General features: G+C 46.5%; 1 protein-coding gene across 1 annotated transcript in view; it reads left to right on the top strand.

Moving 5' to 3' along the window:
- Positions 1 to 17,020: 17,020 nt before the first annotated feature.
- Rbpj (recombination signal binding protein for immunoglobulin kappa J region) overlaps positions 17,021 to 21,541 on the top strand; it is a 207,163-nt gene continuing 202,642 nt past the window's right edge. Inside the window, exon 1 of the mRNA XM_076546299.1 lies at positions 17,021 to 17,148. Coding sequence (XP_076402414.1) covers positions 17,117 to 17,148 — 32 coding nt within the window. The 5' untranslated portion in view covers positions 17,021 to 17,116. The remainder of the gene's footprint in view (positions 17,149 to 21,541) is intronic.

Below are 21,541 nucleotides of genomic sequence, written 5' to 3' on the forward strand. Positions count from 1 at the left end.
GCAGAAGAAGGCTTCTGGTGCGGGAAGAGCTGGTGGATCATGAAGAAATCTAAGTTGCAAACAGTTTGCAACTGTCACATCCCCCATGACACTAAAAGGTCCGTGATTCTCAAAGCAACACTAAGAAAAATGGAAAGATGAGCAATAACCTGAGAGAAGGTATTTGTAAACAAAATGCGTGCTCCCATGACACTTATTTACTTTAGGGGTCATAGAATAAGGGCATACAGGGAGCAAATAGATAAGAAAAACTAATGGTAAATGATCAGTAAAAAGTCAGACTTCTGTGGGATGTCAGCCATGTTAGATTGCACAGTGGGAAAAGAGTTTTCCGTAAAGTTGTCGTTTAAATTGAACAATTGAGTTCTGTAAATAAAACAAGCAAAAGGCCCATCATGTGAGGACCCAAAGGGAACATTCTCGATGAAAAAAACAACAGCAGGGACAAAGGCCGAGAAGTGGGAACAAGCTTGTGTGTTCAGGAAAATGAGCCACAGCTCTGTCAGAGGAGGGAAGGGGATCAGACTTAGAAGCCAGGGGTGTGCAGGAGCAGGGACAGGTCTGGTCCTCTGGGGTGTTGTGAGGGGAGCAGCAGTCTGTATTCAAGTGACTGCACCTCATGAGCATGTACTCACCGCCATGTGAATGATGTACCACGCAGAGTTCTCAGTTGAAAATACTGAAGTGGATTGATTGGTTTTACTCGGGGAAAAAAAATTATCTTAAAATTATACTGTGGGCCAGTGAGGTGACTCTGTGGGTAAAGGAGCTTGCTGTCAAGCCTGAGGGACTGAGTTTGATCCCTAGGACCCACACAGGGAGAAATGACTCCTCTTGCAAATTGTCCTCTGGCCTCCACAGGCATGCTGTGACATGAGCCCACATGCACACACAGGTGCACAAGAATGTATGCACGCACACACACACAGAATAAAACAAATAAGCATAATAACTTTTTTCTCCAAATAATATTGGACAGCTCATAGCTGTTTTGAAGGAAAGAAAGAAAGGAAGAAGGAAGGAAGGAAGGAAGGAAGGAAGGAAGGAAGGAAGGAAGGAAGGAAGGAAGGAAGAAAATGTTACAACAACAAATACAACTCAGGGTCAAACTGATAACTGATAACACTGATTCCTTAAGCCACAGAACCATCCGGATGCCCCTGAGGAAAGCTTGTGTGTGTGGAATCTACTCCAGTCTCCCTCAATCACCTCAGAAAGGATTCTGCCCAACACGTCCTTCTTGGGCTTCTCTCAGCACCCACTGGAGTCTCCCACGTGTGTTGGGTGCAGAGCCTGGGCCACCATCTGATACCCACACTGCAAAGGAAGCTGGGACCTTGAGTTTTCTAGGTTTTTAACTTCCGGGAGTAAAAACTACCAAAGGTGGACTTTCCCCAAACTTAAGGAAGATATTCTTACAACGTAGAATTAGAAAGTCAGAAAGGGAAGAGGGAAACCCCCCAGAATTGAGTGAGTACAGATATAAATTCCAGTGGCTGCGCACATGGGAGGGCCTGTCTGTGTCTCTGTGCGTAGGCTGGTGGTAAATGTTGGGAGTCTTCCATCACTCTGAGACAGGACAGAAAGGGAAGAGTGTAAGGCCATGGGAAGGAAAGGGAGTCCTCACGCAGGCACCTGGCTGAGGCCTCTGAACCCAGAAGCAGCAGGAATTCCAGTCCAAGTCACCACTGCTTAAGGCCCTTCTCCCTTTCCAGCCATAAACCAGCAATTCCCTAGGAAGCTCACAAGAAACCCCACTTACATGGCAAGGACAGGCTCACTAAACCCTTGTGCAACCCCAAGGACCCTGGCTTTACCTTATCAGATCCCAGTTCTACCAAGGCATCTCCAGAGGCACCTACCTCATTTATCTCACTTGGGGGAGGGGACGTTTTTAGCAACCTTTTGAGATGTAGCTTGAGAGCAACCAAAACAGTATATATAGTTAATGATTAGAGTTAATTGCTCAGTGTGCCTTGAGGAGCCTATTGTATCCCTACTCCGTACATCTTACTTTCCCGATTCTCCCTTAAAAAGCACGTACCACCTCCAACATACCCTTAAGCTGCCTTCTTTCTTCTGAGTGCCTCTCTTTCTCTTAACCCTTGTGTGCTTAAGCCTGTGCTTATATATCCTTTTATATATCTTTATGTCTTTAATAAAAACACCCATCTCTCCCTGATAAACTGGCTAATCCTGAAATTCTTTTCAGCAATGAAGCTCTAAGTTAAGGTCTCTTAAAAATCTAGGAAAACTCCAGGCAGCAGTGGAGCACGCCTTTAATCCCAGCACTCAGGAGGCAGAGCCAGGAGGATCTCTGTGAGTTCGAGGCCAGCATGGTCTACAAACCAAGATCCAGGACAGGCACCAAAACTGCACAGAGAAACCCTGTCTTGGGGAAAAAACAAAACAAAATCTAGGAAAACTTCTCAGACTGCTGGAGGCGTCAGCATGGCCAGTCTCTGTCCCTTCACTGTTGATATTGTCCACCCTATTCTGTGAGACAGGGTCTCTCATTGAACCTATAGCTCATCATCCTGCCTAGACTGGCTGGCCAGCAGCGCCAGGGAGTCTCTTTTCTCCGCTTCCCCAGCACTGGGATTGCAGACCTGCACCACCGGACCAGGCATTTGACAGGAGTGCTCAGGAAGGACCTTGGGCTTGTGTGACAAGCCCTTTCCTGACTGGGCCACCTCTCCCAGACTCTGCAGTTTAGTCTCACAGGCCGCCCATATGGTCTTGATGCGTGCTAACATCTAGTGCAGGGATGCTTGGAAATTCTCTACAGACCTTCTGGATGGATTTGACATGGAGTTGGAGAAGGCAGGAGAGTCAAGGGAACACCTAGATCTTTCCTTGAGTTACTGGTTAGACACGTGTGCCTTCTACCAGGCTAGACAGACTAAAAGGAGCTGATTTGGGGGAACAAAGACTTGGGAATTCTTTTATGGAAAAACATAGTTCATAGGCACAGGGTGGAGTGAGGGAATCAAGTATACAGCTGGATGAGTCTGGTGTTTGGAGGAGAGATTTATGCTGGGGAGACAGGTAAGGAGGCATCAGTATTCAGATAGTACTTAAAACTGGTAAGGTTGGTAGTGGAGGGTTATCCAAAAACAAAAATGAGATTTGAAGTTAAGTATGTGTGCTGGAGTCTTCCAGAAGGCTAACATAGGGAGGTCAAGCAAGTGTGGCTATCAGTTCATAGTCTGTGGTGTCGGGGAAGCAAGAAAAGATGTTTCCAGAAGAAGGTCAAGGTCCACCCTGATCCAAACAAGCATGGACTCAGAGTAGCTCGTGACAGACTGGGGACAGTGGACGATGCTGAAGCCCGCTGCACTTCTGAATCCCCCCCACTTCATTCCCCAACTGAAGACCCTAAGAGAACCGATCTCCCACAAGAGGAGCTGGAGTCCTGAGTCACAGTCTGAGCCTACAGAGAAGGGAGGCTGCCTGCTTCTGGTTACGAGGCCGTTCTAGAGTTGAGCAATGTCAACCTGTGTTGCCCACAGAAGACCCTCCCCCCAAGAGCAAGCAACTTCTCCCTCTGGGAGAAAAGAGAAGAATGTAGCAGAAGTGAGTTTTCTATGTATTTCTCTCCTGGGAATTCCACGTCACCAACTCTCCACAGACACATGAAGAGTAGGGGACATGCTTTCCTCACTGGCCCTACCATGAGAGAATCTGGGAAAGGTCTAAAATGAATGGAGTCAAGCTTCAGGAGGAAATGCATGGCTTTCTCAAAGTCAAAAATTTCACATCACAGGAATCATGGAGAGCTGAGAAAAGACCTGGATTAGAGATCACTTCATTGTATTACATTTGTCCTAAAGAGGTCACCATACACATTTCACATTTGTTCTAAAGGGTTCTCTCTACATAGTAAACACTCACCTAGCTTGATGACAGTTCTTTTTTTTTTTTTTTTTTTTTTTTTTTTGGTTTTTCGAGACAGGGTTTCTCTGTGTAGCTTTGCGCCTTTCCTGGGACTCACTTGGTAGCCCAGGCTGGCCTCGAACTCACAGAGATCCGCCTGGCTCTGCCTCCCGCGTGCTGGGATTAAAGGCGTGCGCCACCACCGCCCGGCTCTTGATGACAGTTCTTACAGCCTATTCTTGCAAAGGCCCACACTGGACAACCTTAGAGAAACTGCTCAGTCTCCTTGGGTCATCCATGCTGAAGGGAAATAAAATCAAAACCTCTCCAAGGATTGACATTCCATCAAATGCTTAAGACACTAAAGCACTAAAGCCATGCCAGGCGCACAGCGAGCTTCACACAAGCCAGAGATTGAAATGTCGATGGCCCCATCTGAGAGACTGAAGGGTGTCAGGAGGCCATTCTCTTGGTGAGTGGCTGTGACATCTTGATGACAGTGTGAAAAAGCTCATCCCACCTTTGCTCTGGGCCCTGCCAAGTTCGGTGAAAGCATACGCTGCAATCTTGAGATGCCAAGATGGGTTTCCTAACTCTCACTTGCAGGCATCCCTGCAAGTTGTAGACAACTCATGTTCCCCCTTCTGATCAGCCCTGAGAACAATGCCAACCATTTCCTGTAATGAAAGCAACTAAAAATACTTTTTGATGATGGAGATGGCGAAAGTTGAGCAACACAGAGCAGAATACGGAAATGATACCAAGAAGGACCCAGCCAATGCATCAAGCGGCCCACCTGGCTTTCATCTCCCGGAACTGCCCAAAGACTCAATTTTTTTTTCCCCTTTTCCTGGAGGCTGCACCACATCTTTCTGTGTACGCTCACTCCATCTAGTAGAGAAAAAAATGTAGTCATCCATGACTAATGGCAAATGATTGCATCAAATGGTTGCCAGCAATCTGAGCAGCAAAATAGCGTAACTTTCTCTTCTTCACGAGCCTCAGAGGAGCTCCGACGACTCAAGGAGTGTTCCACACTTTGGACACTCAGCAGTCTCTTTCGTATTTATGATCAGATTGATATAATGTTATGATCAGATATATTCCGTAATACTATCAATGAGAAATGTGATTGTCCTGTTAAATAAAACTATGCACTAATGTATTTTTACTCCAGCCTCCATTATGTAGGACACTGTCACAGTCCTCCAACCCCCTCTTCAACTGAAGAAACTGAGGCACAAAGGAACGATCTGAGATCATGTTGCCAACCAGTGACAGCCTTTTATCACCCAAGGCCCTGTTTGTCTGATGCCACGGTATTCAACACACTCTCCTTTCAGGGTATGGCCTATCTCCAAAGAAGACCTCGGCCCTGCCATGAGGAACCTTCTCTTTTTCTTTGCAAATAAATTTTTCCTCTTTGCCTGTCTGGAAAAGTGGCTCGGCAGCCAACTCAGTGAGCAGTTCTGTGACTTGGGAACAAATATGTAGCAGGGCCGAGTCTCTCCAGATGTTGAGCTAACTAAGGCACAAGAGGATCGCCTGGATCTGACAACTCTTAAAGCCAAACTGGGAGTGGAGGGGACACCAGAACACTCAAGAGGATAAGCATTCTTATTTAAGAGTCCCTAGCATGTGCCAGAAACCTCACAGAGGGCAGGGGTCAGGATAAAGCGCTGATCCATTGTGTGATTAAACATGACCATAGTCTGCCTTTCACTGCTCCACCCGGTAGGAATACTACCTACCCCTGCACTATTGAACTCAAGAGTGGCTAGTCAATGGTGTTGACTGATGCAATGTACACAGAGTTGACACACCTTCCAGTTTGTGGTCTGCCACCATAGACTGGCAATATTCTCAAGACAGGCTGCGCCGGAACCCAGAGGTCTAAAGAAGTCAAGCTGACCGAAAGTGTGATATTTTCAGATTGCTGTTATAGCAACCTGACCTAGCCTTGCCTCATGGGGAAGCCTGAGGACATCCCAGAGTTGGTGCTTGGTAGAGCCAGAATGGCTCCCCACTAACATTAACACGTGCTTCACAAGGTCATAGGCTACGCCAGTGCTGGGCCCATATCATCTCCATTGTCACAGAAAACCTGTAACTTTTATATAAAGTTCTCACTCAAATTTTGAATGAAGGGAGCCATAGCCTGCTTTCTGTTGCTTGAACAAAATATCTGAAATCAGATCATCTGGAAAGAGCAGAGGTTTATTTGGCTTATGGCTCCAGAGACAGGGAAGCCTGTGAGCACAGTGCTGCCATGTGCCTGGTGAGGTCTTCTTACATCAAAACCTGGTACAGGGTGTCACATGGCCAAACAGGGCAAACATGTTCCCACCCGTTTCTATTTCCCTCCCTATAATCCACTAATGCCATGTTGGGGCCTTGCCTTCATGTCCTCGTCTAATCCTAATTACCTCCCAAATGCCTTCCCTCCAAACCCCACTAACACATGATTTTGGAGATTAACTTTTGGAAGGTACAATCAAACCATGAGAAGGATATTTCAGCTCACACAGCTGGTAAGGAAGATGCAGATGATCCTGACCGGATGGCTCGCTATCACCAGCTTAAGCTCTTGATAACTAAGTCCATGCTGTGTCCTTCCTCAATGGAGTTGAGAAATTGAAAGAATAAAGTGAGTTTGCTAACCAGGATGAGCCCATCAGATGGTACACTCATACTTAGAAAGTCACAAGAAAGATGTCATCTGTCCCAAGGGATGACCAATCATATGTCAGACACTTAGCGCGTGGACCAAAGAGGTGGGAGGGACCAGAGCTTTCCCGTTGCTTTCTTAATCCTGCTCACCTCCTTCCTCAGTCCAGAGCTCCTGCAAAGCTGTTGACTCATAGTTTCCACAGCCTCTCATATCGGTCTACAACTGGAGATACAGTGTGGATAGTGCCTACGGGAACATGGGGGGCAAGAGAGAATAGAATCTTTGGAATGAAGACCTTCTGAGATGGTGAACTCGGATTCCTAGAACCCATGACAGGGAGGGAGGAACCTGACCGCGGCAGCACACACTTGTGACTCCAGAGGTGGGGGAGGGGACAGGAGGCTGGAAGTAGAGACAGGCAGATGATCCCTGGGGCATTTTTGCCAGCCAGACTAGCCTAGTCAGCAAGTTCTAAGTGAAAATGAGAGACCCTATCACAAAAAGCCAAAATGGGATCAGCTAAGAAAGACACAGGACATTGACCTCTGGCTTCTACCTGCATGCTCACATGAATGCACACACCTGCATAGACAAGCACAAAAATAAATAAATGAATAAAAGAGAAAGGAAGGGAGGGAGGGTGGGAGAGAGAGAGAGAGAGAGAGAGAGAGAGAGAGAGAGAGAGAGAGAGAGAGAGAAGAATGATTTATTGAAAATCTCTCAGGAACGTCTTAGATCTGAGTTCAGGATCATGCTTTGGCATTGACTAGATTTGGCACCCTGGGCAAATTGCTTCTCTCTCCATATCAGGAAAATCAGAGAAACGAGATAATTTTGATGACCCATTCAATTGTTTATGGAGGGAAAATCTGATCATTTCAAGTCGGCCTAACACAGCACAGGTACCTGATGAATGTCAGTGATCTCAGAACCTACCAGAAACCACTGTGTGGTGCTGTCTGTCACAGCTGTGTTGCCCTTTGGTCCTACCTACCATGTCCTTCCACGCTCAGTCCAAAGGAACTGCTGGCCTCCTGGAAAAATGTGTTTCCTGATCTGACTTCAACCTGAAAACAGGTCATTTTTATCATATCATATCTTACCATATCATATCAATCTGGGATTTGACTCGGAAGTAGCGATTGAGACATTGGAGAACAAGGCTACATTTGAGGAATATTAAGTGTTTAGAAAGCCGCAGTTCAGCCTTGAAAACTAATGAAATATCTTTGCAGGAGAAAATGCAAACGGCTCCCAACACTCCTCTAGTGTGCATGTGAGTGACCATCTTCCAGGATGCCTGCTCGCCTCATGGCCAGGAGGAAAAGAAGGAGGGCCCAAGATCCCCTAATCCCTCTCAAGGGCTCATGCCCAGTATCCTAAAAATCCCCTAGGTCTCCCCTCGCAAAGTTCCTACCACCTGTCAGCAGTACCACCGTGGAGCCCAATCCAGGGTGTGTGTGTGTGTGTGTGTGTGTGTGTGTGTGTGTGTGTGTGTGTGTGTGTGTGTACCTAAGTATGGAAGCCAAGGTCAACCTCAGGTGTTCTCACCAGGAAGGCTCTAGCATGTGTGAGCCCCAAGAATCTGTCTGTCTCTGTCTACCCAGTCCTGGGATTATAAGTGTATGTATCACGTTCTTCTTCTCTTTTGTTTGTTTTCTTTCTTCCTCCCTCCCTCCCTCCCTTTATTCATTTCCTTCTTTCTTTCTTTCCTTCTTTCTTTTTCTTCCTTCCTTCCTTCCTTCCTTCCTTCCTTCCTTCCTTCCTTCCTTCCTTCCTTTCTTTCTTTCGTTTCTGAGATAGGGTCTCACAATGTAACTTTGTGGCTGGCTTGGAACTCACTCTGTAGACCAGGCTGGCCCCGAAATCACAGAGATCCACCTGTCTCTGCCTTCCAAGTGCTGGGACTAAAGTCATGTGGCCACTACGCCTAGCTTGTTTGTTTATTTTCAATTCGGGCTCTCACAATTGCATGACAAGCACTTCATCAGCTAAATCGTATCTCCAGCATTCCACTGCTTTTAACACACGGACCTTGGGGGACATTATCCATTCTGTAACAGTGGAGGCAGGAAGCTTACTTAACCTGTGGGCTGCAGTTCCTGAACTATAAAATGGGAGGAATAATACCTGCCTGACACTACTGCAGGAATTAGAAATGCAGCTCAAAAGCATTCTACTATGGAGGAGTCACCCGATGGCAATTGCTGCCGCTAATGGAATCTATCTACCACAGTTTGCAGGCCAAGGGTCCCTCTGACCCCTCCTGAAGCCCATATCCTCCCCCAGCGTGCCGCCACTGGAAGGTGGAGAGCTTTGACTGCGTGAGAACAGATGAGTGTGTCCTTGAGTGGGGCTGTGGGACCTCGGCCCCTTCTGCTGCTGATGTGCTTCTCGGCCACAAGAAGAGCAGTTTGTTCTTCTCAATATCCCTGCCATGCCAAACAACCTCATCGCAGACCAAAGCGATGGGCCCCGCCTTCCACGACAGATGCATATAAAACTCGGAGCCCTGGTCAACTTCTCGGTGGAAGTCACTTACCTCAGGTATCTGTTAACATGGTGAATACCTGATTACACTGAAACTATTAATCTGTCCTCTGATGATATGAATATCAGCTGGGCAAGAGTCATGTTTTGCAGGGCATGGTAGTGTGTGACCTATAGCCTCACCTGAGATGCTGAGGCAGGAGGATTATCAGATCAAAGACTGTATTAAAGAAAGAAGAAAGAAAGAGAAAAAAAATCTCTTAAAGACAATGGGATGTAGGCACTGGAGAGATGCTCCAGCAGTTCAGAGTACTTGTTGCTTATGTAGAGGACCCAAGTTCAATCGCCAGAACCCACATGGTGCTTCACAATCATCTGTAACTTCCAGGCACGCATGTGTTATGACTTCATAGATATAAAAAATGTCTAAATTTTTTCAAATTAGATTTAATTAGAGTCTTGGTCATGAGGTTAAGAACCTGTCCGGTTTCTTTCATCATTCCTGTGCCTCGCATTTCTTCAGAAAAACAGAACTAGAATTTCAGATTAAAACTAGATCTTCACATGGGTGGTATTTATTGTTATTTATTGAGATAATTTATTGGGAATAACTCATTAGTGATTTATTCAGTTTTTCAGTAACCATGAGAAGACTTTAAAGTAGGATTATACCTTAGGAAAATGTATGGATAGACACCAATATAAAGCAGACTAGTTATTGTAAAAACATGGCAATGAATTTGTGCATGATTTTTGCCCCTCCTCCCAGTGAGTCTGTTTCTCAGCCCCTGAGTTTGGACTTGATAGTGCAATTCACTTCCACCAGGACACCAGCGGATGTAGGGAAGAAAAGGACCTCTAAGCCTTGTCTTGTTTCCTTGAGACTACCACGTAAGAAAGCTTAACTAAAGATGAGAAGCAGCATGGAATAAGAACAGACCAGACAGCTAGTGCCTGAAGAACGATCCCTAGAGAAAGTAACAAATGAACCACCCAGTTAAGGCCAGCCCACATTTTCCAGCCAGAGTCATGAGCAAGCGTAGCGGTTCTTTAAAGCAAGTGGTGAAGAGGTTTGTTGTGCACAAAAGATGAGCGATCCATAAAATCAGGGGGTTTTATAAGGACTCCTGGGGTCACAATAAATCCTCATTCTTCTGGCACTATCTCTTAAGTCACGGGTGTGTCCCACAGTCCTGCGTGGAGTCGTTAGTAAAGGTGAACCTTGGCTAAGCCTGGACCGATCCCATTCCTCTCATGTATCAGTGCTCCAAGTGCATGGCCTGTGAATCCCAGTTCAGTGCTCTCCAAGGTCAAGCTGGCTCTGTTCTGCTCCAGGCCTGGTTATTCTACTCTGATCCAGTGAGCTTCCCTGGCATACTTCAGGCAAATCCGATTCACCCTTGTGCTAGCTGGAGTTGGTGTCTGTCACTTGAACTGCACCCCCAGTTCTTGGTTAGCAAAAGTCACCTTCCAAGAGCTTTGAACCCTCGAGATGAGATTGAAAGGGCTCGGTAAGGGGCTGAACTTCCCGTGTGGAGAGCACCATGATGGTCTTGCAGAGGAGGAAGGGAGGAGGAGGCTTTACGGTCATGGGCTGTCCCAGGCAGGAATCCTCCTAGCTCCAGTTTCCACTCAACTGTTCCCCTTGATCCACAGACTCAGCAACCAGAGAGAGTTCTGCCAACACAGTAGACTTTGAATTATTCCTTGTTAGCTTGAATGCTAAAGCCATGTGTCATCTGCTTGGAAAAACCAGTAAGCAGGTCCCATTCTTCACCGCCGGCCTAAAGCTATCCAGATGCTGGAAAGAACGAGGAAGTGAAAGTCACTTTCCCCGAATATCCCAGAGCCCCAAGGAGGGTGAATGGTGGAGTGGTTTTCCTCGTGACTGTTTTGTATATGTATATATATAAATGTAATGACCGTGTGTGTGTGTGTGTGTGTGTGTGTGTGTGTGTGTGTGTGTGCCTGTGTGAGTGTATTTGGATGCAGATGTGCTCATGCAGATGTGCTCATGCTGTGGTCCATGTGTGGAAGTCAGAGGACAGCTCTGTCGGGTAGGTTCTCTCCTTCCACCCATACATAAATGGGTTCCAGGAATGGGACTCGGGTCGTCAGAATTGTGAAGCAAGCACTTCTACCAGCTGAGCTGTCACACTAGCCCCAGGGTCTGTCTTTTCAGTGACTGTTGCTCCATCTGCCAGGTTCACAAGCTTCCAGGGAGTCTCCTGTGTCCATCCCCCACCTCACCATAGGAATCCTGGGATTGCAGAGACACGACGCCATGCCAGGCTTTACGTGCATTCTTGGGATTCAAGCTCAGGTCTTCACACATGTGTGGCAAAGCACCTCCCCCACTGGACCCTCTCCCAAGCTCTTCCTGGTGACGGCTGGGACTCGGTTTCTCTGACTCTTTTTAAGTGTGAGAGCTTCCAGAACACAGGTGATTGAAGGAAAAGCGTCTGTGGAGTTGATTTTGCCTCTGCTGAGGAAGAACCAGTTCAGAAGAGCCCTCAGGAGAAGCTGCGTCAGGCCCACGAAGCCCTGACAGACTGTAAGAAGAAAGAGCAGAGCAGGAAGATGAAGACAATAAACCGAGTGCCCTTAACCACACAGTCACCGTCCCAACCCCCAAACTGGTTTGAAACAACGAGTCTTGTGCTGGCCCGTGACTCTGTGAGCCAACAATTTGGGCTGGGCACTGTTGAGTGGCTCATCTGTCCGTTTCTCTTGGGGTCGTTCCTCAGGTTGTAGTTATCTGTTCGGTTCCTACTCTTTTAGCCACTTCCACAGGCAAGATGGAAACAAAAGAAAGCTATGTTTGTTCTCACTTTGCAAACTGGAGGGATTAGGGGTGAGGTGAAAGCTCACAGGAATCCTGACTCAAGTCTACCAGCCTTGTTGTCAGCCTCCCGCTTTTTCTACTCTCCAGAAGTTTTTCCAAGAAGAAAACAGTTGGAACTGAGTTGGGTGAGGATGGGTAGTGTCACGCCCCTTGATGAATACTTGACAGCTCCTCCCCCACCCGTCCCCCGCCATCAGGATGTCTATTCTAGCACCTCCCAAAGAGAAAATGTATGTGAGGAATACTTGCCAAAGTGTATAGTATATATCAAGAAATGTCACACACACACACACACACACACACACACACACACACACACACACACACACGGGGTAGGGGGAGATCCCATCAGTGGGTAAATTTGAGCTGTCTCCTTTCCTGAATGATACCTCAGAAACTTTAGTGTGTTTACAGAGCATCGTGAATGTCTCAGGGAAGGGTATAGTACGCTATTAGTCAGATGATGCCCTAGGCTACGATAACAAAGTGTCCCTAAAGAACCGAAGTAAAGTGTAGGGTGGAGTTCATTTCTCTTTCATGCATTCAAACCCAGAGCACTGATCCAAGACTGGCAACCTCAACTCATAGGTTCCAAGATGGTACCCAGCTCTTACATTTCTCAGGCAGGGCAAGGTGGGCTAGATACCACTAAACAATATGGTGGCTACACACAAATCTGTGCTTCATTCCACTGGCCTGAATTTGACCATATGGACTGCTATAGTTTGGACCTATGACCTACAATGTCACTCAAAGGTCCATGTGTTAAAAGCTTTTCACTCAGAGTGGGGCTATTAGGAAGTGGTAGAACTTTTAAGAAATGGGCGGTGGTGGCGCACGCCTTTAATCCCAGCACTCGGGAGGCAGAGCCAGGCGGATCTCTGTGAGTTCGAGGCCAGCCTGGGCTACCAAGTGAGCTCCAGGAAAGGCGCAAAGCTACACAGAGAAACCCTGTCTCGAAAAACCAAAAAAAAAAAAAAAAAAAAAAAAAAACGCCGGGCGTTGGTGGCGCACGCCTTTAATCCCAGCACTCGGGAGGCAGAGGCAGGCGGATCTCTGTGAGTTCAAGGCCAGCCTGGGCTACCAAGTGAGCTCCAGGAAAGGCGCAAAGCTACACAGAGAAACCCTGTCTCGAAAAACCAAAAAAAAAAAAAAAAAAAAAAAAAAAAAAAAAAGAAAAGAAATGGGGGCTAGAAGATGCTGGGTTATTGAGTACATTCCCTGGAAGGGTATTAAGGACCCGGTGTATCCTTTTTATCCCAAGCTGTGAAGTGCATGGTTTGATTTGCTTGCTCGGTTATTGCCATCTTACATGTCCACCAGTGGCCAAAAAGCAACGTGTCCTTCTGATCATGGACTGGAACTCCTAAAACTGTGAGCCAAAATAAATAATTGGATTACCTTCGGTATTTGTCATAGTAGTGGAAAGTAGATCAGCTCCTGGATAGAACCAGATACAAAAGAGGCTTTGAAAGGCAATCTTCAGTTGGATGCCTACACGTCTGGTTGAAACCCTTGAATCAAGACTCCTGTGTTCTATTATCAAAATTCATAAAGGGTATGCTAACACCAAGCACCATCAGCAGTTTCCCAAATGTGTTTATCCACAAAAGTTTTAATATATATATAATATATGTGTGTATGTATATATATTATATCTTTCAGGACTTGTGTCTTATTATGTATTGCATAATCCAGGATAGTAGAGTTAATCATGCAGCAACAACAATGTCCCCTACCCCCTACCCCCTACCCAGTGCTAAAACAAAGGATCAACAGTTGGGTTCTTATTCATATCTACAGGGAGATGGAGAAGCTGTCTAGCCTTCTCTTTGGGAATAAGCCTGATGATCAAGCTTGAGCTCATCTCTTGGAGGGTGATCGACCCCACAGATTGGCATGAGCTATTCAGCTAACATCCTTCAAGATCACCTCAGCCAACCTAGCAGCCAACTGCAAGTGTGCGATGGACCAAGGTGAGCCAAGCCCAGGCTGATGACTCACAGCTAGGTAAATGTTTGCTTTACGCTTAAGTTTAGGGTGGTATAATGCAAGCATAAGCCGGCATAGTTATTTAAGCTTAAAAGGGATTTACTAAAAGGTTGTATCCTTGAGAGACTCAGACACCCTCGGCCTTTGCCGGAATCACACCATGGGAACTGGCTGATCAAATATACTGTTGTGCCTGCCACTGTGGACATTATTGCAGCTGCACCCTGACCTAGGCTCTAGCTGCTGCCACAAGGGATAGTGACCCCAGGAAAGTAGATGGACCTGTTATTGCTGCCACCTATCCGCAGAAGCAGGTCATTCTTAGGTGAGTCATTCTGTGAAGTGTAAGACACAAAGGCAAGGGCACTGAGCCAACAAAGACATAGGCCCAGGCACAGGAGCCCCTCTGTGGTACTAGGCATTCACTTGTTCATAGATTATAAGGAGGTTCAGCGCAGGAGTCCTTAGACATGGGCAACACCTTGTCACCAAACCTCACTGTAACAATTCAGTGCTTCAACAACCAATGGCAGCACCCCAGTGCAAGCCAGCTTCCCCTGCTAACTCAGTCTGACTACGAGATGCAAATAACAATATGGTCTATCCCCCTCACATTGCAATTAGACTACGTTATGGTGGTGTTGCGAGGGTTGCTCTTTATGGGGGTCTTGGGCCATTAGGAATGACCAACACCTTGCAAGAGTGGATCAGCCAGCATGGGAGCGAGGTAAAAAGTGAGGCTGTGCGCTGTGGCTTGCCTTTTCTTCCCTCATCTGCTTTCAGCTCCTCTTCCCACCATGAATGAAGCTCACTGAGCCCTCAGGAGCAGCTGCACGGATACAGTGTCTTGCTCTTGGACTTCTCAGCCTCCAGGGACACAGGCTGCTGCAGCTCAGGTATTCTGCTACAAATGGACTGAGAGAAGGGACCAGAACTTTATGTTTAACATAAGGTTAATTGTTATGGATAACAATAACAACTTTAAGACGTGTTACATTCATCTATGCTGTGGAACATGTTTGTGTAATGATACAAAGATGTGTTGCATTCTTTTATGTTGCATTTGTTTAACTCTGTGAAGCTGTGTTACTGTGCCTGTCTGAAACACTTGATGGTCTAATAAAGAGCTGAACGGCCAAGAGCAAGGCAGGAGAGAGAAACAGATGGGGCTGGCAGGCGGAGAGATTAAATAGGAGGAGACATCTAGGCTTGAGAAGGAGTGAGGAGAGAGAAAAGGAAAAGGAGAGGAGGACATCGGGGGCCAGCCACACAGCCACACAGCCACCCAGCCACCCAGCCAGCCATGGAGTGAGAGGAAAGAAGATATATAGAATAAATAAAGGCAAAAAGCCCAGAGGCAAAATGTAGTTAAAGAGAAATGGGATCATTTAAGTTAGAAAAGCTAGCTAGAAACAAGCCAAGCTAAGGCCGGGTATTCATAAGTAAGAATATATCTTCGTGTATTTATTTTAGAGTTAGGTGGCAGGCCCCTAAAAGAGTTAAAAAAAAAAAAGAAGCCAATTACAGTTAATTAGTTAATTATTGTGACAGTTTCCAGGTATCTGGCAGTAATATCTTGTCCAGAAAAATTTATGTCACCATAATTTTTTCACAACAACAAAAAAATGTGTGTAATTTTTTTAACAACAACAAAAAAATGTAACTGGGTGGACTGGGTCTTGGTCACCTCCTCTGGCTAGAAACACTCCCTGAGAGAAGACTGAGGCAGTGCAGGTGAGGAAGGCTTGAGGAAGAGCTAGCAAAGCAGTCACACTGCGGTGAAACTCTCTGACCCTCCATACATGGTCCATTCACTCCCTAATGGTGACATCAAGTTAGGAAATGGGGTGCTCAAAGGACTGATCATTAGTGTACCCTGAAAACAGGAATGACCCAAGAGGTCCCAGGTAACCAGCCAACCAGTTTGCCCAGAATGAGTTTTGCAGGGAGTGGTATTTGCCATGCCAACACCGGCAAAGCCCCAGGGAAACCAAGATAAATTGGTCACCTATACCAAGGCCAGTGAATATAAGATCTGCAAATGTTCCTTAGAAGGAGCTATGGAGAGCCAGAGAGGTCTGACTGAGGTGGTACTGCTAATTCATTCATCTCTCTTCTTCAACTGGCCATGTATTTGAAATCCCTTAGTGTTCCAGCCCTGGGACATGACCATTGTTGGCCAGGTGAAGAAGAAATCATACTTTACAATGGTGATGGTGAGTGCCCACAGTCTACCAAGCACAGCACTAGGTGCTTTGCCTGGAATCATTTACTTAATCTTTCCCCCAGTCCTAAGAAAGAGGCAGCACTAGTATCCCCATCTTATAGCACAAACTGAGCCACACAAGGAGATTTAGTAACTTGACAACATCACATCACTGTTAAGTCACAGCTCTATGCCATTGTGCACAGTTAGGCTCCACAGTGTGTGGTCCAGTGGTCATGGAGACGACCTTGCAGTTTCAACTCCAAATCTGAAGCCAGCAGACTTCTCCCGCCCATCCCCCATCCCAGATGACCTACAGATCATGCAGGCAAAGTGCTAGAAGCCTGGGAGACTCAGACAGGAACAACTGTGCTATGCTGGGTTGCACCTCTGTTTAAGAAGCTGCGTTTGGGGATGTGAGACCATGGAGAATATCATGCTATAGGTCGGTAGGACTCACTACATGTCACTTCACATCACTGTGCCTCAGCTATCAGAGCCACAAGACTGGAAATGTGGCCCAATGTTGAGCAGGCCTCCAGCTAGGATTTAGAGAGTCAAAAATTCACTCAGAGTTTTCAAGTCAACAGAAGTAACTGGTTAGAGCTTCCAAGGCAGCCTCTAAACACAAAAGCAAAGCAAATCGGCCTGAGGGAACTATAGTACCTTTTAGCCTCTTTTTCCTCCTGGTGATTTATTTCTAGGCTATATTTTATATTAAAACAAAAACAGGCCTCCAGTTTTAGGATCTGCTGCAGGAAAAGAAGCGAGGAAGATTCTCTTGTTTGTCCTGATAAATACCCTCTACCATCAGGGAACTGACTTCCTAAGCCTCCAGCCCACACTGGGAAAAGGGCTTGGGTTTGCATTTTACCCTTCCAGGGAACGGTCAGTTTTTCCCCCTTTAACACTGACACTTTCACTTCCTTTGCTAGGGCCAGTGGCCCCCACACACACGGGTGGACGACGCAGCCTCTTTCCAGGACCTCTCAAGACCTGTTTCCCGAGGAGCCTCGGTTGAGAGTTTCTTTTCGAGATGACTGGATTATTCTACCCACAGCTGCTGAGGTGAGTGACTAGTATGGATCCCTTCAATATGCTTCAGCTGAAGACGTGTGTGTGTGTGTGTGTGTGTGTGTGTGTGTGTGTGTGTGTGTGTGTGTGTGTGTTACTGGGCCTGGAGCCCAGGGCCCCACACATACTAAGTAAGCATTTTGCCATAGGCTCCTGCTCTTGGCTCAAGAAATAAGTAAATTCCTTTTTTGATGTTCCTATCTCAGGATGTGTGGAATAACCATTTCCTTTGCCATGAAATCTCTGCGTAGAAAGTTCTGTCGTCTCGCCTTCTCTCTGATGAGACCATTCGTGACATAGCTAAAGATGGGAATGGGCTGAAATAGCTGAGCTGTTTGTCCTGGGAGCAAGCTTCTTTCTCCCTGGCTCCTGAAGTCAACAGCGCAGCTTCTGCCTCAGATCCCTTCACCTCACCTTGTGTCCTCCTGAGAGACATGCTTTCCCCTACTCAGTGTCAGAGAAACACCAGGAGTTTTCTGGAACCAAAGATACCTATGGTCCCTTGGGATATTTAAAGTTGTAGATGTTTCTTGTTAAGTAAGTTCTTCTCAAAATGCATGCTGAGAGGTGATACTGGGGAAGATGACTATTTACCTAAAAAAGACCGCTTTCTTGAAGGGTTTGAAGTTGCTGGCCTAAATGAGGGACCCAGAAGAGCCGCCCTTGTATCTGCTTTCCTCAAAATGTAAACTAGTTGTGATATCATAGCATTATTTGTCCATTCATTCCTTCATTCATTCATGTGTTTACTATACAGTTGCTGAGCACCTACTGTATACTGAGTCTCTAGGAAACAAAGCCAGGGTTTCCTAAGCCCTAGCCCTGAAGAAGGGGTGAGGGAGTGAAGTAAAAACACTTGAGAATGAGGGACGAATTATATACGGACAGAGCAGGCAAGGGTGAGCTAGGAACATGGATTATGACAGCACACAAAATGATCCTGGGATCTGCAGCCTAGATATGGGAAGGAGCAGGTGACAGACTCCTCTACTGGACATCACTCTGATCTCTCCTAAGGGTGCTGTGTTCATGCCAAATGCCTGTCTTTCAACATCAGAGTGGAGACATTTAAGAAAGGCCAGAAAAAAATGAAGCTATATTTTAAAGAATGGAAAATAAAATCAAAAAAAGAAGTCTAAGAAGCAGAACAGTGCCCCATGGGAAAGTTCAAGGGCACCTGAGTGAGGGAGAATTTTAGTCCATGTGATTCAGAGCTGGCATTTTTGTTTGCCACATTTCCACTAAACAATAATGCACAGGACTCTAAAATTTCCTGAAGATTAAATCTGGGGCTTTTGTTTTACATGATGTGTGTTTAAGTAAGATGTAGGGCTTTCTGAAGAACCGGCATGGACCAGGTATGAGGGGTGCACTCCTTTAATCCTAGCACTCTGCAGGCACAAGCAGGCAGGTCTCTGAGTTCAAGGCTCACCTTGTTTATTTATCTTGTTCCAGGCAGGGCTACATAAAACCCTGTCTTTAAAAAAAAAAAAAGAAAGAAAGAAAGAGAAGAAGAGATTTGCGTGTACGTTTTGCCGTTGGTACCATTAGCCTGCGGACAAATCCTTAATGCTTCATTTCTTTGAACCTCAGTTTTTCCCGCTCCTAACCTGAGGCTGACAACACTTCCCATTGGAGCCCAGTTGCTCCAAAGATAGGAGATGTTGTGTATACCTCACTAATAAGGTACCCAGGGAACAGCCGGCTGGGGTAGCCATCCTTCGGGTGCTGTTGGTGGGTTATAGTAACAGGATTGAATGTCCTAAACAGGATGCAAAGGACCTGCTCATGGCTTCCGACCCTCCCTCTTAGTGACTGTGTGATATTTTTTTAAGGCATTTAGGCTCAAAATCCTGAATTGCCTCATGTGTAACAAGTGAACATGACACTTGTTTCCTCCTAATTTTATTTTGGTGTTCACTCTTAAATATAAATGCCATGTATAAATCTGTCATTACTAGGAAGGCTTTGAAAATAAATCATGTTGGTTAAAACTCACTCTCCACTTTAGACAGTAAGTGTACACAATAGAGCTGGGATTCGAACCATGGTGGGATTCTTATCACTCTTCAGAAGAGTAAAAACAGCCACACATTTTTCACATACACCATGAATTTAACAATGAGGGTGCCGGGAGAAGTCTCAGCTCTAAGGAGGAAGGGAGCTTTGAGCAGGCTTACAATGAACAGTTCCAGAGGACTGTCCACCTGTGGGTGACACAGAAATGTATGAACAACCAGATGTTCCAGGGAATTAACCAGAGAGTCAGAGTCCAGGGCCCACGAAGGCAGGGGAAGAGTGAGTGAATCACATGCTCTGCTCCCTCTGAGCTTGACAGAAGAGGAAACTGAGGCTGGAGAAGAGAGGCTGTTTATGCCCAAAAAGACCCACAGTGAGAGCACAGAGGGTAAGCCTGCCACCCGCCTTCTGCCAGGCGCATGCGCACCTCCCAGGCTGCGCTGCTGGTCTTGGCCCGGTTGTATTGCTTGGCTATACGATCTCTGCCATGTGTAAGTAGGAAGGAACAGAGAGCAAGCCCAAAGCCGTCTGCCTGGCCACAAAACCTTTAAGTAAAAGACTGCAAAGCAGCGAGGGGCTGGGATCAAGATCTCAAGGTTCCTCCTACCCTTCTGCATTCATGATCCCATGCAGGAAACATGCAAACACGGGTGGAACTAAACATCTTGCCAGGTGGTGGTTTGTGATATATACAAACAGCTCCTGACTCACAAAGGGAAGGGACAAGAGAGCCCATACATCCAAACAGCTGCCGCCATCCGCCGGCCCCCACTACCCTGCAGCTGCCGTGAGCTGTGTGGAAAAAAAAAAAGGAAAGAAGGGGGGGGGGGAATCTTGGACCACTTGCAGATTCCACAAAGTTAAGGCAGAGGAAGGGAGGAAGGGAGGAAGCTGTGGACACGGAACTAAAGAAAGGAATGGACTCTTGGGATCCATCCTCGGCCTTGGGTGACTGGGCTTGGCTCAGAAAATCCAGTCCCAGGGCAGACTGCTCTCCCTCTCCCATCCACAGAGCCAGACACTCACACAGGTCACCTCCAGGCCTCACAGCAGTTTAGGAAGAAGGAAGGGAAGGAATTCGTCAAATCTCTTGAAATGTTACTCCCCTTTATAATAGTTAGAAATAGCTACCTCATAGGTTCACACCAAAGCCAAAACGAATAAGTGAAAAGTCCTTCACGCTCTGAGTCAGGACACATTACCAGTCTTGAAAGCATCATTTCTTTTTTATAAAGATTCCCTATTTTACAGATTAATAAAATGAGGTTCAGAGAAGTCACATGACTACCTAGGCCTTGTAAGTTAGAGGTGGACCCAGGATTCAAACCCAGGTCTGTCTTTAAAATCTCACAGCCTTATCGACTATTCGGAAGAGTCATACCCAGCTGGCCTAGGAGACTGGGGGCAGGTGAAGTGGTATTGGAGACAGCCATTAACAAAGCAGCAAGAATCTACCCAGCAGAGGACTTTCCTACAAGAAGTCAACTGTGCTCAGCTGTAGTGGGGAAGTGAGAATTCGTTCTGGAGGACAGGGTAAGGTTAGTCCAGGAAAATTTGGGAGCGCTCATCTATGGCTGAATTTCAGGATGAAGCTGGGAGACCGCCATGTTCACAGGTGGGAGATGGGGAGGGGGGGATGGGATGTGGAAGAAGGGAATTTGGAAGGAACCAACAATGAACTCTGTCCCAGGTAAAATTTCATCTAAATCTAACCACACACCCTGGAGACAGAGAGAAAATGTTCTGTTTCCCCACCTACCTCTGTCCACCCGTGCCTCCTGGTAACCCATTGCACCCTTAGGAGGGTAGGGAAGGGTACCACACACGTTTGTGAGTCTGTTGGAAGCATAGCATTTCCACGCCCACCTGAAATGAATTTCATCAGAGAAATAAGCTGTAAGCGCACCGCTTGCAATTCAACACAACACGTATGTCTGTTCTCCGGGTTTCTTTGAGGGGCACTGTTTTGGCGGGCAGGAATGGCAAAATCAGAAAGTTGTCAGAAAGGGATGTGAATGTCGCCGAAAGACAACGTGGTGAGTGTGGGGGTGCTCAGCACCGCATCTTGGAAAGTGCCGGGGGTGGGTGGGGACTGGAAAACTGCTTGGAAATGAACTTTGGGACTCCAGCGCTTGACAAGTTGGGAACTGTGTTGTGGTAGAAGTCTGGGAAAGACCTGCCTACCATTCGATACGAAATGAACTCACTTTTCAACAGAAGGTTGTTTGCTTTTTTTTTTTTTTTTTTTTTTCCTGGCAAGCAGAGTATCCATACCTGTGGTTGCTGGGGTTTTTTCCCCCAGAGAGTTCAGTGAGAGCTGGTTGCATAGACTCTGAATTCTGACCGCTGGGGTTTGAATCTGGCTTTC

This window comes from Peromyscus maniculatus, chromosome 10 (genome assembly GCF_049852395.1).
Source record: "Peromyscus maniculatus bairdii isolate BWxNUB_F1_BW_parent chromosome 10, HU_Pman_BW_mat_3.1, whole genome shotgun sequence".
Taxonomy (NCBI): domain Eukaryota; kingdom Metazoa; phylum Chordata; class Mammalia; order Rodentia; family Cricetidae; genus Peromyscus; species Peromyscus maniculatus.